General features: G+C 45.3%; 1 protein-coding gene across 1 annotated transcript in view; it reads right to left on the bottom strand.

Moving 5' to 3' along the window:
* Positions 1–620: 620 nt before the first annotated feature.
* The window catches only part of notch3 (notch receptor 3), a 28347-nt gene continuing 15097 nt past the window's right edge, over positions 621–13870 (bottom strand). Inside the window, exons 9-33 of the mRNA XM_037088558.1 lie at positions 13626–13739; positions 12422–12535; positions 11315–11548; positions 10989–11099; positions 10691–10883; positions 10418–10563; positions 9827–10060; positions 9555–9707; positions 9211–9439; positions 8895–9096; positions 8628–8784; positions 8348–8532; positions 8093–8225; positions 7730–7987; positions 7523–7635; positions 6895–7415; positions 6484–6810; positions 6254–6393; positions 5937–6165; positions 5705–5795; positions 5405–5573; positions 5009–5313; positions 4743–4890; positions 4533–4630; positions 621–4427 (exon numbers count right to left, since the gene is read on the bottom strand). Coding sequence (XP_036944453.1) covers positions 2931–4427; positions 4533–4630; positions 4743–4890; positions 5009–5313; positions 5405–5573; positions 5705–5795; positions 5937–6165; positions 6254–6393; positions 6484–6810; positions 6895–7415; positions 7523–7635; positions 7730–7987; positions 8093–8225; positions 8348–8532; positions 8628–8784; positions 8895–9096; positions 9211–9439; positions 9555–9707; positions 9827–10060; positions 10418–10563; positions 10691–10883; positions 10989–11099; positions 11315–11548; positions 12422–12535; positions 13626–13739 — 6101 coding nt within the window. The 3' untranslated portion in view covers positions 621–2930. The remainder of the gene's footprint in view (positions 4428–4532; positions 4631–4742; positions 4891–5008; positions 5314–5404; positions 5574–5704; positions 5796–5936; positions 6166–6253; positions 6394–6483; positions 6811–6894; positions 7416–7522; positions 7636–7729; positions 7988–8092; positions 8226–8347; positions 8533–8627; positions 8785–8894; positions 9097–9210; positions 9440–9554; positions 9708–9826; positions 10061–10417; positions 10564–10690; positions 10884–10988; positions 11100–11314; positions 11549–12421; positions 12536–13625; positions 13740–13870) is intronic.

The following is a 13870-nucleotide window of genomic DNA, read 5'->3' as shown; positions in this document are numbered from 1 at the left end:
GTCCTGAGCACACCTGTGCTGTTTAATCAACATGTTGATACACCACACCTGTCAGGTGGAAGGTTGTTCTGGCTGTGTGGGCAGATTTTGAGAAAAAGAAGCCTTTTGTGTTCAAAGAAGACGTCTTAGATTCTTTACTTTGTGAAAAAATGAGAGAGAGAGAGAAAAAAGGTTTTGGTTATATTTTCATTAAGTTTACAATTTAATCAATAATCCTACAACTAGTGCTACCACTGTGAAGCTTATACTGTACATTTTGTTGGTGGAAGCAGATCAAATAGTGTTCATTCATTATGGGGTTATTTTTTCTGCCTATAGCTGTAGTACTGGCGTGCAAAAAAATGAAATAAGGCAGTGTAAAATATAGCAAAGCCCAGTACATCTTTACCTCTAACTCTGATTTACAAAATCAAAAATGTGTTAACATACACAAGAGTTTCAAAGATAACATTTATCATGGCTGTTATATTATAAAGAGGAACATTAACACTCTAAGACTGGTAAATATTTGATCTTGGATCATTTCAATTTCATCTTAATCGCTATGATTATGAGGACATAAATTAATGAACATCCTCCATTAAAGTATGAAACAATCACTGAACACGAGGACACAAAAATGTAGTTCCCTACAGTTTTTATTATAAGTAACTTATTTTACAACTTTTGACTGTAGAAAGAAAAACCGTGGAAAGGTTTTATGTACAATGATTTTGAACTACTTTTAAACAAGTATAGAAATTAATAATGATAGAAAATATCTATGACTGCTCTAATAACACAAGACCAATGAAATATCAGTCACAGCCTCAGCTTCAAATAATGCTAAATGAAGTACATTTTATTTTTGTCCTTTTTAGTACATAACAATCATTTTAGAAACATAAGACTTCTCAAGCAAAGATCTACCCAGAACAAACATATTTACAAACAGAAGTTGGGAGGTTGAAATGTACAAAACACTTAGTGCGACCTGGTAGGGAAAATGAAAGACCAGTTATATATAAAAATAATAAAAAAAAACCCAACAAAAAACAGATGCTGAGTCTATTGTGAACAGGATAAAAACAATGAATGACAGATAAACTCCGTCTATGACACAACTAGGGGCAGTGTTAGGTCACCACAAAAGTAACAGCTAGGGGTAGTGGCCTACTCATTTCTGTTCATGGTGTCAACAATGAAAATGCAATGGTTACTTTCTCAAAAATCTACTATTATCAATCGATTTTATGCTGAAATGTCTTCAGTACATCAAGGAGAGGACGAGCTCTGTCCTTGACACTCAGGTCATGTGGGGATAAAGAGTTGGTCATGAGGTTAGCTGGATGGAGCGTCATCTCAGAATTTGTAAAAAGTAAAAGGTTGCAGCACTACATAGTAGTGTTCTCTCCGTCGGTATCTTCTGACAATCTTCTTAAGATGCAACTCCACGGCCTCTGGACTGGAAGCTACTGTAGATGCAAGGGGAACTGTCCCACTGCATGCCATAAAACACCTCCCTGAGGAGTGACAGGGCATAAGCAGTCAAAGCCCAGCAGCCATTTGCTCACACTGACCACTAATCCACCACACACAAGGTGAGACGAGGTGAGGGTGTCAACGAGATCTTAACTGCCACAAATAGTCCAGGAATGTTTACATTTAGTCCAGTGACGGACTGGATGCAGACGCAACTTTGACATCTTCTCTGTGCTGGATGCTGCCTGAAGGAGCAGCGTCCACACTCAACGAGACAGGCAAAATGGAGGAATGTTTGCAGGGAAGAGTGATATAAAATAGCAGCTGATAAGCATAGCTTAGTACATCGGAAGTGATGTTACAAAAAAAAAAGGTATCCATGGTTTTCACAAATATACAGAGTATAAAACAAATGAAACCAACAAAAAGTAAAACTTAAAACTAAAAAGGGCAGTGAGAGGCTGATTTTGAAGGCAAAACGCGTCTCTGTTTGAAACAGTTTCTTAAAGTGAATGGAAATGAGCTTCAGAAGTGACGGTATCAGACTGACAGTAGAGTCAGTCGGAAGCTACAGCTGAAATGGAAGACCTAAAACTTTACTCAGCTCAATTATTTTGAAAGGTCACGAGGAAGATGCCACTAGTATATCATAAATATCCATTGTAGTTTAATGCTGTATCTGACCCACACTCGCCATTTTGAGGCTGGTCACGTGAAGTGCTTCAGAGACACTCATCTACATTCTTATTCATAATGCTCAAATAGAAAGTATTCAATTACCACAATTCAATCAAATTAGAACATAACACTACTGCTGAGCAACTCTCAATATATATCTGCTAGAACCACTTAATCATTCTTACCACCTGTTGTTTTCCTAAATAAATATCAGTCAAGAATGCTGAAAAAAAATCCTCTTTCTATCTGTTAACTGGTCTGAATGATGAATTATATTCCTTTACCATTACTTGCCATATTGCCTAAATAGAAATGTAGGCCATATAAAATAAGAAGGGCTGACACATTAGGACAGAAAGAGCAGTAAAAAACAGTTCAGAGAGATAAAAACAATAAATAAAAATAAATGAATTCCCTTCAACATTTAACTTTTTTTCTCTTGTCTACTTTTTAAATGTTTGTTAGTTTCCAGGAGAGCATCCCTAAGTCTTTGAAATGAAAGACTTGGTTTTCTTCATATACTTTTTTTTTTTTTATAATAAAAAACAAGTCCATCTGTGACAGAATTACTTCATTAAATTGTCTGCTGTTCTTTCAGACAACACACATTTCCCTTTACTTTTTTTTCTCTGCAAAATCACTAGCAGACGGTCCTTGTGATAAACACAGTCAATCCAAATCCAATGAAAATCTTGGAAACAGGCTGACACATATAAACACAGACAGGCCCAAGAGCCAGTCCACAAATTCTTTCACCCTAGGTCCCTTTTCGAGCAGGAGCTATGAGATCTTCACGCAAACACCTGCATCTTGCCATTGGCCTCTGGGAGTTGAGTAATTTGGGTCTGGGCCGGGCCAGCGACTGCTGGGCTGGGTGTGGAATCTGACCAGTCGGAGACGCAGTGAGGAGAAGGACTGGACCAGGGCTCGGGAGACTCCGGGGAGGGGGTCAGATAGGGGTGCTCACTGGGCAAGTGGAGGTAATGCTTCGGCGTGGCATCTAGTGCGGATGAGTAGCTGTGCTGGGAGGGAGGGGTTGGGTAATCCTCCGTTCCTGCAGTGCTGCCACTAGGCTGGGAGGGCAGAGCCTGAGTGGGCTGGGCTACTGGAGTGGCTGCCTGTGGGGGCTGAGCAGGAGGCTGGGGCTGAGAAGGTTGCTGAGACATCTGCTGCTGCTGGAAGAAGGATGGGGGAGGCTGGGAGGTCTGGGGTGTTGGTGGGGTGGAGGTGCCCATGCGGGCCATGTTTTGCTGGTTGGTGATGGTGTGGTTAATAAGCTGCTGCTGCTGCTGTTGTTGCTGCTGCTGCTCAGCGATGGAGGGAAGCTTGACTGGGCTGATGGTGGGTGTGGAGGTAACAGGTGTGGGCTGCAGCATGGCATTACGGTAGATCTGCTGCTGGTGCATCAACATGTTCTGCTGCTGCATGGCTGGACTCTGGGGGTGCATGCTTGCCTGGCTACTCTGCACAAGATTCACCACCTGCTGACCACACTGGGAGGAGGGGGTCATCCGGTGCTGCCAGTCAAAGGGCACACTGACAGGACTCACCAGGCCCATGTTGAGTCCCATCTGGCCGGAACTCAGCACATAGCCATGGTTGACATCTGAAGCCATCGAGACACGTCCCTGCAAGGACATCCCTCCAGCTCCCAGGTCGTTGAGTTGGGCTAGAGACACAGCAAAGGGGCCCCCACCTTCCAACATGCTACTATGTACCATTGGGGTGTTTGGGACAGACATGGAGGAGTGGAAGAGCCCTGGTGATGCCATAGCCACAGGGGAAGTGGGGTTGGTGATGTAGCCAGCATTGCTAGCTCCCCCATGGGGTGAGTCCAGTGAGTCGACTGGTGACAGGGTAACTGAGCTCTCCAGTAAGGCACTCTGCATGTCCAAGGTCAGCTTCTTATTACGGGCCTTGACTGAATCTTTCAGACTGGCACCATGTTGGCCTCCCAGGCCAGAACCCTTGGCCCCAGGCCGGCGATTCTTCTTTCCCTGTGGGGTGTTCTTCAGACTAGGGAGGAAGGCACTGGGAGGGCACATGAGAGGAGACAGAGTGTGTCCCCCACTTAGGTGGTGTCCAGCTCCCCCATGGCCCTGGGGACTCCTTACTGTGTTGTACTCATCAAGAAGCTGCACAATGTCGTGGTGCATACGCTCCTGGGCAATGTCCCTTGGCAACCTGTCCATATGGTCTGTGATCTCTCTGTTTGCAAAGTGAGCCAGCAGCACCCTGACAGCCTCACAGCTGCCCTCACGGGCTGCAAGGAACAGAGGGGTCTCCTCCTGAAAAGAAAAACAAACAGATGCCGTGTTAGATCTGACTATATCTCTGTGTAAGTCACGCTGACACAAAAGTGTGGTTAAAGACAGTGCGTGTGGATGTCATACCTTGAGATCTTGCATATCTTTGTTTGCACCATTCTTCAGCAGGGCAACAGTGGCATCCACATTGTTTACTGCAGCAGCCCAGTGCAAAGCAGATTTACCTAAAAGAGATGACAAACAGTGAAACAAACAATTCGTTTCAGTGAATCTTCCTAAAAATAGGGAACATCTGTATCAAGACACTCAGTGTATTGAAAAATTACACACACTTACCCAATTCATCGACTGCATTGACGTCAGCATGACAAGTGATCAGCTCCTCTACCATGCCCTCTACTGCCAGCCGTGCCGCCAGGATCAACGCAGTAGAGCCGTCATACATACGCGAGTCAAGATCAGTAGCCCGGTTTCGGATCAGAATCTAGGAGGATGGGAAATATTGCATTTGACATTAAAATTTAGACAACACTTGTTTATTCTACCACTGATGGGATCAATAAGCAATCTAAATAATCATGTGCATGCTGATGTCTGTTTACCTGGAATACGCCCTGTGCATCTGCAGCCACTGCGGCATGAAGCGGTGAACGTCCCGTGTTGTCCTGAGCGTTGGCATCTGCCCCGGCATCCAGCAGCCTCTTAGCAGCATCAGCACGGGCGTAGCGGGCAGCTAGGTGGAGAGCTGTCTCACCAGTGCGGTCTGTTTGCGCAGCAAGGGATGCACCCTGGTAGATAAGGTCAGAGATAATGTTGGCCGAACACTCCTCACTCTCCTCTTCCTCTGCTATCTCAGGCTCCAAGCCGCCTCCGCAGAATGATGCCAGCATCAGAGGTGTGAAACCATCTGTTGGAGATTAAAACATGAATCGGTGAGTTCATCAAAACAGATGTTACCATGAAAGTAATCTTAAATTTCTGACTATCTCACTACCAACCTGGGCCTCGGACATTAACATCCATGCAGTCACTTTCAAACTCTCCTTGAGGTGGGGTGAGGGCCATGGTGGGAGGCACGCGAATGTCGGCAGCTGCAAGGTGATGCTGTGTCCACTGCCTGCTGTCCACTGCATCCTCACTGTCTGAGAGCATGCTTGGCTCTTCAACCTGAAGTCACAGAATGAGAAAACTCAATTAAATGACTTTGAAATGTTGTTATAAAATGTACATACACAATCTTGTGGCAGTGTTTATAAAAAGAGGAAAATGTGTTATTGCAAAAAAGCTGTGTAACTGACCTTAAGCCTTTTAGCCTCTGGGCAGTCTGAGTCCATCCACTGGTCACTGTGATCGCCAAGGAGAGATTCCTCCACAGTTTTTGGCATGTGTCTGTTTACAGATGAATAAAGTGTTAAACAATGTAAACACAAGGAAGCACAATCAATTCTAAAGCAATTCCAGATGGTTTTGCTAAAGCGATCCAGTCCCAACAGAATCATTAGTGTTAACATTTGCTAATAAATAACTTACTTCATTCCGAGAGCATCCTGGCCCACGGGTTCCCTCCGGTTCTTGTTGCTGCTGGGTTCCTTCTTGAGGAAGAAGCCCTCAGGGAACCAAAGGGTACTGTGTTCTCTCTTTCTACGAGCGATCAGCATGCCAATCATAAGGATGACCAAAAGTAAAAGAGATGCTATCCCCACCAGCATCAACTTGCCCCAGTCAGGTATGGGGCCAGGGGGATTTGTTATCTTTTCACCTGTGATGAGAAGACAAAGTAGTTATCAAATATTTGTAACTCATAGTCTTAATAGTTCATTTTGTGTTCTTCAAGTATCCTTACTCACCACGGACTGATTTGAGTGGATAAGGGAAGCGCAGCATTTCTGCAGCTGACAGGGCTCCAAGGTAATCTGCTGCACTTTCAGCTGTAGGGAAACAGTCTTCTGCGCACATACGGTTGTCTATTTCCAGGTACACTATTGAGCTGTAGGATTAGCAGAAAGGCATATTTTAGTGTATTGCACAATCTATATAAAAAACTACAGCATTTTTGTGTATTGCATGCCTGACTGACCCAATGACCTCCTGTTGAGGCTGTAGCTCGCGCTTGAGACGCGCTTCTTGGCGTGTGTAGGGTTTGATCATGGCTTCTCCATTCTCGTCCAGCCGAAAACGCAGTGAAGTGCGTAGGATTGCGCTTAATTTCTGCAGAAAAGCTGTGCCGGTGCGGAGAAGCTCCTCAGGAGGCAGTAGGACAACCAAAACCAAGACACCATTGGCAATTTTTTCTGGAACCTTCACTGCACAGTCCAAGCCATCCCAGCCACACTCCCCTGTGTTGCAACCCTGGTCACACTGTCCATCAGCATAGTGGTCGATACAGTAGGTTTCATATATTGGACTGGAGATGACAAAAACACAGGGATCAGCTCAGGTTTTCAGATCAGTGATAAGTAAGGAAAACAAATGAAAGAACAAAACTCACTTGCAAACTTTCTCTTTGTTTTTGCAGTCGAAGTTGTCATACAGACAGTCAACGTTGTTGCAGGACTCATCACACATGCTGTTGTTGAAGGCCCGCCAGCAGCGTGAGCAACGGGACCAGGGGTTCACAGCTAGAGAACAGTCACCACCATCCCAGTGACAAGGGAATATGTTACATTCCCTGTCGCAAACACCATCATTGGCTTTGCCAAGACAGTCTGCCAGAGGGCATGAGGGTGTCGGAGGCTCCAGTGGTCTGCTCTGCTCACACCGTTTACCTGTATAGCCACTGGCACACTGGCAGTGAAAGTACGGGAAGCTGGTCTCTTCAGTGCACAAACCGCCATTCCGGCAGGGCTGGGAGGCACAGCCTTCATTACTTCGATGCTGACACTGTGGCCCGCCAAAACCTGGATTGCATGTACAACGCGCCCCCCTTGTGGTAAGTGCACAGCTACCTCCATTGTAGCAGGACAGCTCCCGACAGGACATGCTTCTTTCACAGTTGAGTCCAGTATAACCCTAAAGTAAACATCATATTTACACTTAGATTGTGACAACACAAAACAGAGGCAGATGCCATAATACACAAAATGTTGTTTTAACCTTTAGTGTGAATGTATACTTACAAGCTGACATGTGCAGGTGTATCCCAGTGGAAAGCTGCTGGATACAGTACAGGCTCCTCCATTCTGACAAGGCTGAGACTCACACACACTGAACCTGCCCTGACACCTGCGACCTAAACACAACACAAGGATGGTAAAACTCAACAGTTTGAGGAGAGTATTTTATAATTTACATTGAGAAGCAGGGGGAGTCTCCAGTTGTCTAACCTGTGAAGCCAGGCTTGCAGACACATTGGTAGTCATTGGGCAACTGGATGCAGTCAAGACTGTTGGAGGGATTGCAGGGGTTAGAGAGACACTCGTTAATGTCTCCCTCACATCTCTCTCCCGTGAATCCAGGGGGACAATTGCAGCGATATCCACCCACTCTGTCCACACAGGTGCCATTATTCAGGCACTTAGGAGGAGCATTGCGCATCCTCAGGGGTGGAGCACAGTCATCTTCATTGATCTCACAGAGAACACCTGTAAAGAAAGATCATTATTAATACTTGCATATTTTATTTTATTTAATCTTTTATTCACATGTTGTAATAAATGAAAATTCCCCTTGAATACATCCTCACATACCGAGTGTTCCAGGAGGGCAGGAGCAGATGTAATGTCCCACCAGGTCAATGCAGGTGCCTCCATTCTGGCAGGGATGAGACTGGCACTCGTTGATCTCTATCTCGCAGTTCTGTCCAGTATAGCCTGGCATACACTGTAATGACATGCAGATGACAATTAAATAATCTCCCCTATTATTATGAAGCACCATGAAGACTGACGTTGCTGAAATCTGTCAGAGAAGCACATAATATATCAACAAAGCAATGCACTCACGTCACACTGGTATCCTCCCACATATCCCCTGCAGGTGGCACCATTGCGGCAGGGTTTGTCCTCACAGTGGTCCACTTGGCTTTCGCAATAGCTCCCAGTGTAGTCAGCAGGACATTTACAATAGTGGGTATTCCCAGTGTTAACACAGTGACCACCATGGTGACAGAGATCATCAGTCTGGATCCCTGATTAGAAAGATTTGTGAAAAAAAAATGTTTTAATTACTCAGTTACAACACAAACAAAGAGCACGAGTTCAAATGTACAGAACATATAAATACCTCTCTGGCGAGCAGCTGTTTCGCAGGAAACCCTATGGATATCACAGTAACGTCCGGACCAGCCGTTAGAACATTCGCAGATGAAGGAAGAGTCTTTTTGGCGACAGCGTCCTCCATTTTGGCAGGGAGATGAGCGTCTGCACCAGTCGACTGGAGTCTGGGTTGGCAAGAGGCGAATGGAAAAATTGTGAGCATTTACCAATCTAAAATCATAAAGATATGAAGACTCAAGGTTTAGAAGGACCTTTAAAAAGTTTGTGTGTTTACCTGGCAGCGGTTGCCAGTGTAGCCCTTAGGGCAGGAGCAACGGAAGGACTCCAGGGCATCTTGACAGATGCCTCCATTGAGGCAGGGCTGGGAGTCACACTCATTGACCTCATATTGGCAGTGGGAGCCAGTGAAGCCTGAGCGGCAGTCACAGGTATAACCATTGATTTTATCTGTGCACGTCCCTCCATTGAAGCAAGAGCTGTGTACATGAGTAAAAAGATGGATTTGAATTTTACATACAAGATGGGCCTATGAGCAGGCTAAATAAGGCCTATTGAGAAATTTCAGTCCTCAAACACACACATACACTCACCTTTCAGTGCAATCAGGTATGTTGGTTTCACAGTGGATGCCAGTATAGCCAGGCCGACAGGTGCAGGTGTAGGAGTTAACGTAGTCTGTGCACGTGCCTCCATTTTTGCAGGGGGAACTCTGGCACTCATTGATCTCTAAAGCACAACGAGGCCCAGTGAAGCCTGGCAGACAGCTGCAGTGGAAGGAATTAACACCATCCATGCAGGAACCTCCACTTAAACATGGATCTGATGGCACAGAAAGAGGACAGCTTTGGTCAGGTCAAGTACATGTGCATGGATCTGGTGTTGTGTTCAACAGTAACAGAATATTATAGTGTTCATCCTTTATGTGACCACTCACTGGGAGAACAGTCATTGATGTCTGTTTCACAGTTCAGCCCACTGTATCCAGATCGGCAGGAGCACAGGAAGCCTCCAGGTGTGTTAGTGCAGGTCCCACGGTTCTTGCAGGGGTTTGAGATGCATTCGTTCACATCTACATTACACAGCTGACCTGAAGAATGCAAATAAAGGGTACAGTGACGTTCGAAATGAGAAAACAAGTTTTATAAGACTTATTGACAAACATAATAATGGGCTGGCACAGAGATGATTTGTACTAAACTTGCTTACCTTGCCACCCTAGCTGGCAGTTACATTGATAGCCCAAGTAGTCTGGCGTGTGGGTGCAGATGGCATGGTTGGCACAAGGGTTAGGGGAGCAAGGGGTGAGGACCTCAGCACAAGTGGGTCCACTGTAGGGAAGCTCACACACACAGGTGAAGCTTGCCACACCATCCACACAAGTACCCTTGTTAAGACAGGGACTGGATGCACATTCATTGATGTTCACCTGGCAGAGGTTACCTATTGGAGGAGCAGACAAGACATTTAAATATACTACATAACTGTGTTATGATGTAGTCAATACTTGGTCGAATACTGGTGAATGTGTCTGCACATTTTCAATGCACCACTAGGGGGAGGTAGATAATTGTAGCTGAGCAGAAGGAAAATGATAGACGATGTGGTACGAATCTTTTTGACTAAAATATATTTATATCTCAGTCTGTAAGATATTCAGTTATGACAATTAACTATTATTATTATAATTATTATTATTAACTATAACTTTTGCAGTGTATTCCTCTGTGGGCACTCTACTTTTTGATGTTGATCGGTCAATTGGTTGTTGTGTGCTGGGCTACTATGCCAGCCCCTTACCTCTGAAGCCTTGGCGACACTTGCAGGTGAAGCCATTGAGCTGGTCGATGCAAGTGCCAGCATTTTGGCAGGGACTGGGCAAACAGTCGTTCCTGTCCAGGTCACAGTTCTTCCCCACCCATCCGGGCTCACAGTCACAGCGGTAACTGGGAATACAGATGTACAGTCAGTGATAATGAATCGATGCACAAGTTGAAACAACAAGGTGGTCATGCCACGTTTCTCATTGACATAGAAAGAGTCACTTTAAACTCAGGCTGTAACAGTTCATACCCATTAACGTCATCCCTGCATGAGCCATGGATACATGGGCTGCTGCCACACTCATCCACCTGGGAGTAACAGTAAGGGGGCTTAAATCCCGCAGGACACTGACAGTGAAATCCATTCTCTTCATCCACACATGTTCCTCCATTGCGACAGGGGCTGGATGCACACTCATCTATCTCCACATTACACTTGGGACCTGGCAGGAAACATGTTAGATATTATTAAAGTGTGTCTGTTGACATTTCCGCTGAGAATTGATTATTCACAGTAAATGTGTGGTTTAATTGTCAGAGGGACTTACCAGTGAAGCCAGGTTTGCAAACGCAGTCGTAGCGGTTGATGCCATCTTTGCAGATGCCATAGTCACATGGGTTACTGGCACAGTCATCAAAGTTGATCTCACAGTTGACACCTGTTCGAAGAAGAGTTGGAGTTTTTACATTTGGCTTTTAGAATATTGTAAACATTAGAAAATATGATTCAGTATAGAAAATGTAAATCCAAATGCTATATCTTTAATATTTTTTTCACATTTACTGTAAAAGTTGGCTAGCTTTTACATATTCAAATCATTAAGATTTAAATTACTAAGGTCTGTCATTGTGTTTATGGATGCATTTCTTTTACCTGAGGTTCCATGTTGGCAGTGGCACATGTACTTGTTGACCTGATCAACACACTTGGCCCCATTCTGGCAGGGGTTGCTGTGGCACTCATTGAGCTGGTTCTCACAGCGATAGCCTGTGTAGCCAGCATCACAGTTGCAGGTGTAGCTGGCAATGCCATCTATACAGGTACCATGGTGGCATGGGTCAGGCTGACAGTTGTTAATGTTACTCTCACAGAGTGTCCCTTCATATCCTAAAAAGAAAAAAAACATAAATGGAGATTGGTGTTAAGGATCTGGTCAGGCCTGTTTTTCTTTTTTTGCTCTTTTTCCCACTTTTTCCTTATAAAACCTTCTACACTTTGGGCTCTGATTGCTGTGGTTTCCATGTCAACAGTGTCTGCGTGTTGGGCAAGTAAGTGTTGGTCTGTGTGGTATGTGTGTACTGCAGTGCTGAGTTGGGCAAAGCAGTAAAGAAGGGCCCTACACAGGCCTCCCAGTCCTGCTTTTGTTCTCGGTGGCGGAGGGAACAATAGACTGCACCACGTCAAACAGGGCCACTTCACTCAACAGAAGGGGCCCACAAACACAAGGAATACCAAGCAGCTGGTGACTGAAACAATGAAACAGGCTCCTCCGTAGGCATAGGTCCAAATAAACATGTTAAATATCAATGTATACACACAGCTTGCTCATACATGCAGCCTTTGTGACAAACTTTACCATAGCTCACTGTATCTGGGTATGTTTTCAAAGATGGACATGACTGAATGTGAAGGAATGAAGGTTAAGATGTGGCATAAGGTGGTGTGTGGGGGTTTAATAGATGAACAGATGTCGGGGTGATGACCAAGGCTCCTTTCTTGGCAACTGCTGGTCCTCAGTGACCCCATGATCCTGAGAGCCAATGAGGGAAAGAGTGGGATTAGGGGCCTCAAGTCAGTCTGCTCGCCCAGCAGACATTCAGAGAAATAGCTGACCCCCCAAAACACTGAACACTTAACAAAGACCAAACACAGCCCAACAAGTGGTTGAGGATCATCTGCTCTTCTGCCTGGGAAGACATCTTGAGCTGTGTCCCATTAAACAACTATCCACTGACAACTATTAAGTACAGGAGTCCTTACCTTCAGCACAGCGGCATTCGAACCCATTGGGCCGGTCGTAGCATTTTGCTCCATTTTGGCAGGGTGTGCTGGCGCACTCATCTATGTCGATCTGACACATGGTGCCAGTAAACCCTGGGACATACAAACACAGAGGTGAAGGGTCAGAAAGAAGGCCCAGTGGAAGGGTCCATGCTCAGGTCAGAGGGCAGTTTTGTCTCTTCTCTGAAGGGCAGAGGTCTGCGGGTAGGTTAGTGACGTCTGGCTAAGGTTGGGTTTGAGAGCGTCTCGACTGGTTAAGGACATGTCATCTGTGCACTTGGACCAGTGCTGAGATGACCACTACTAAATACACTGGAAAGCGACCTTGATAATGTTATTAAGGGGAGATTAACAATCGAATCCATGCAAAGTGGATCTGAAAATAAATGAATATTGCTACAATTGGTTTGGAATATCTGGCAATGTAACTTAGGAAGGTTCAGCTAACTTCACTTAAAGCTACATTTTGTGGCTGCTCAATGCCTGCTCTAAACTGAAATGTCATCATCATCATCATCATCATCATCATCATCATGATAATAATAATAATTCTACTAGCTTGCAAAGCTTGAGAAACTGAGCAGGCTTGAAATCAGTGGGCACAGTGCCCAGACAGGGGTGAATTGGTGCATGGGTAGCACACTGCTCAGTTGATTAACAGTGTCAAGATGGTCTGTGTGTTGGTGCTTGGGCTGCAAAGGGGGGGTAGAGGAGACGGTGGGATTGTTTTCTCTTTTAGGGAACCCCCCTCCCCTTCCTGCATCAGCTCCACCGGCTCAATAGCTAGATGGGGGGTGGAGGGGGGACGTCTGTCCCAGATGTAAATTGCGGACCTGGAAAAGAATCTCATTAGCAGGACTGCTGTTCCCCACCACCAGGGCAGGATGAGGGAGACTGCTGTCCCTTCCACATTCCACAGAGGAGGGGGGCGGGGGTCACAATAGTGTCTTTGTTCAGGCAAGAGGAGAGGATAGGCAGGTTTTTGGGCCTGCCTCTTTATATGAGTGGTGGCTCTAAACAGCAGCAGGCAGAAGTATCAAGTCTGACCCTCCCTCCTCTGGTCGTGGGGGCATTTAAACTTTGGCTTTCTGTTCTTAGTGTTGCTGTCACTGAGTAGGAGTTGTTAACAGGAAAAGAAATGAACAAAGGGAGTACAAGTAAGGATCCGTCAAAAAAGTCTTACCTGGCTGACAGGTGCATGTGAAGCCATTGACAATGTCCCGACAGATGCCATCATTCACACATGGGTTACTCTCACAGTCGTCTACGTCAATCTCACAGTAAGTCCCCATGTAGCCTGGAAGAGAGAAATTCATGCTGAATTCAGATCTTTCAGATTGACATTGTTCAGTTGTTATGAACGAGTATGTCTCTTCAAGCCAGCATGGTGTCTGTGTGATTGTGTGTACTCTTTGCAATGAGGAAAGG

The sequence above is a fragment of the Acanthopagrus latus genome, chromosome 23 (genome assembly GCF_904848185.1).
Source record: "Acanthopagrus latus isolate v.2019 chromosome 23, fAcaLat1.1, whole genome shotgun sequence".
Lineage (NCBI taxonomy): Eukaryota > Metazoa > Chordata > Actinopteri > Spariformes > Sparidae > Acanthopagrus > Acanthopagrus latus.
This window is presented reverse-complemented; position numbering and strand designations above follow the sequence as displayed.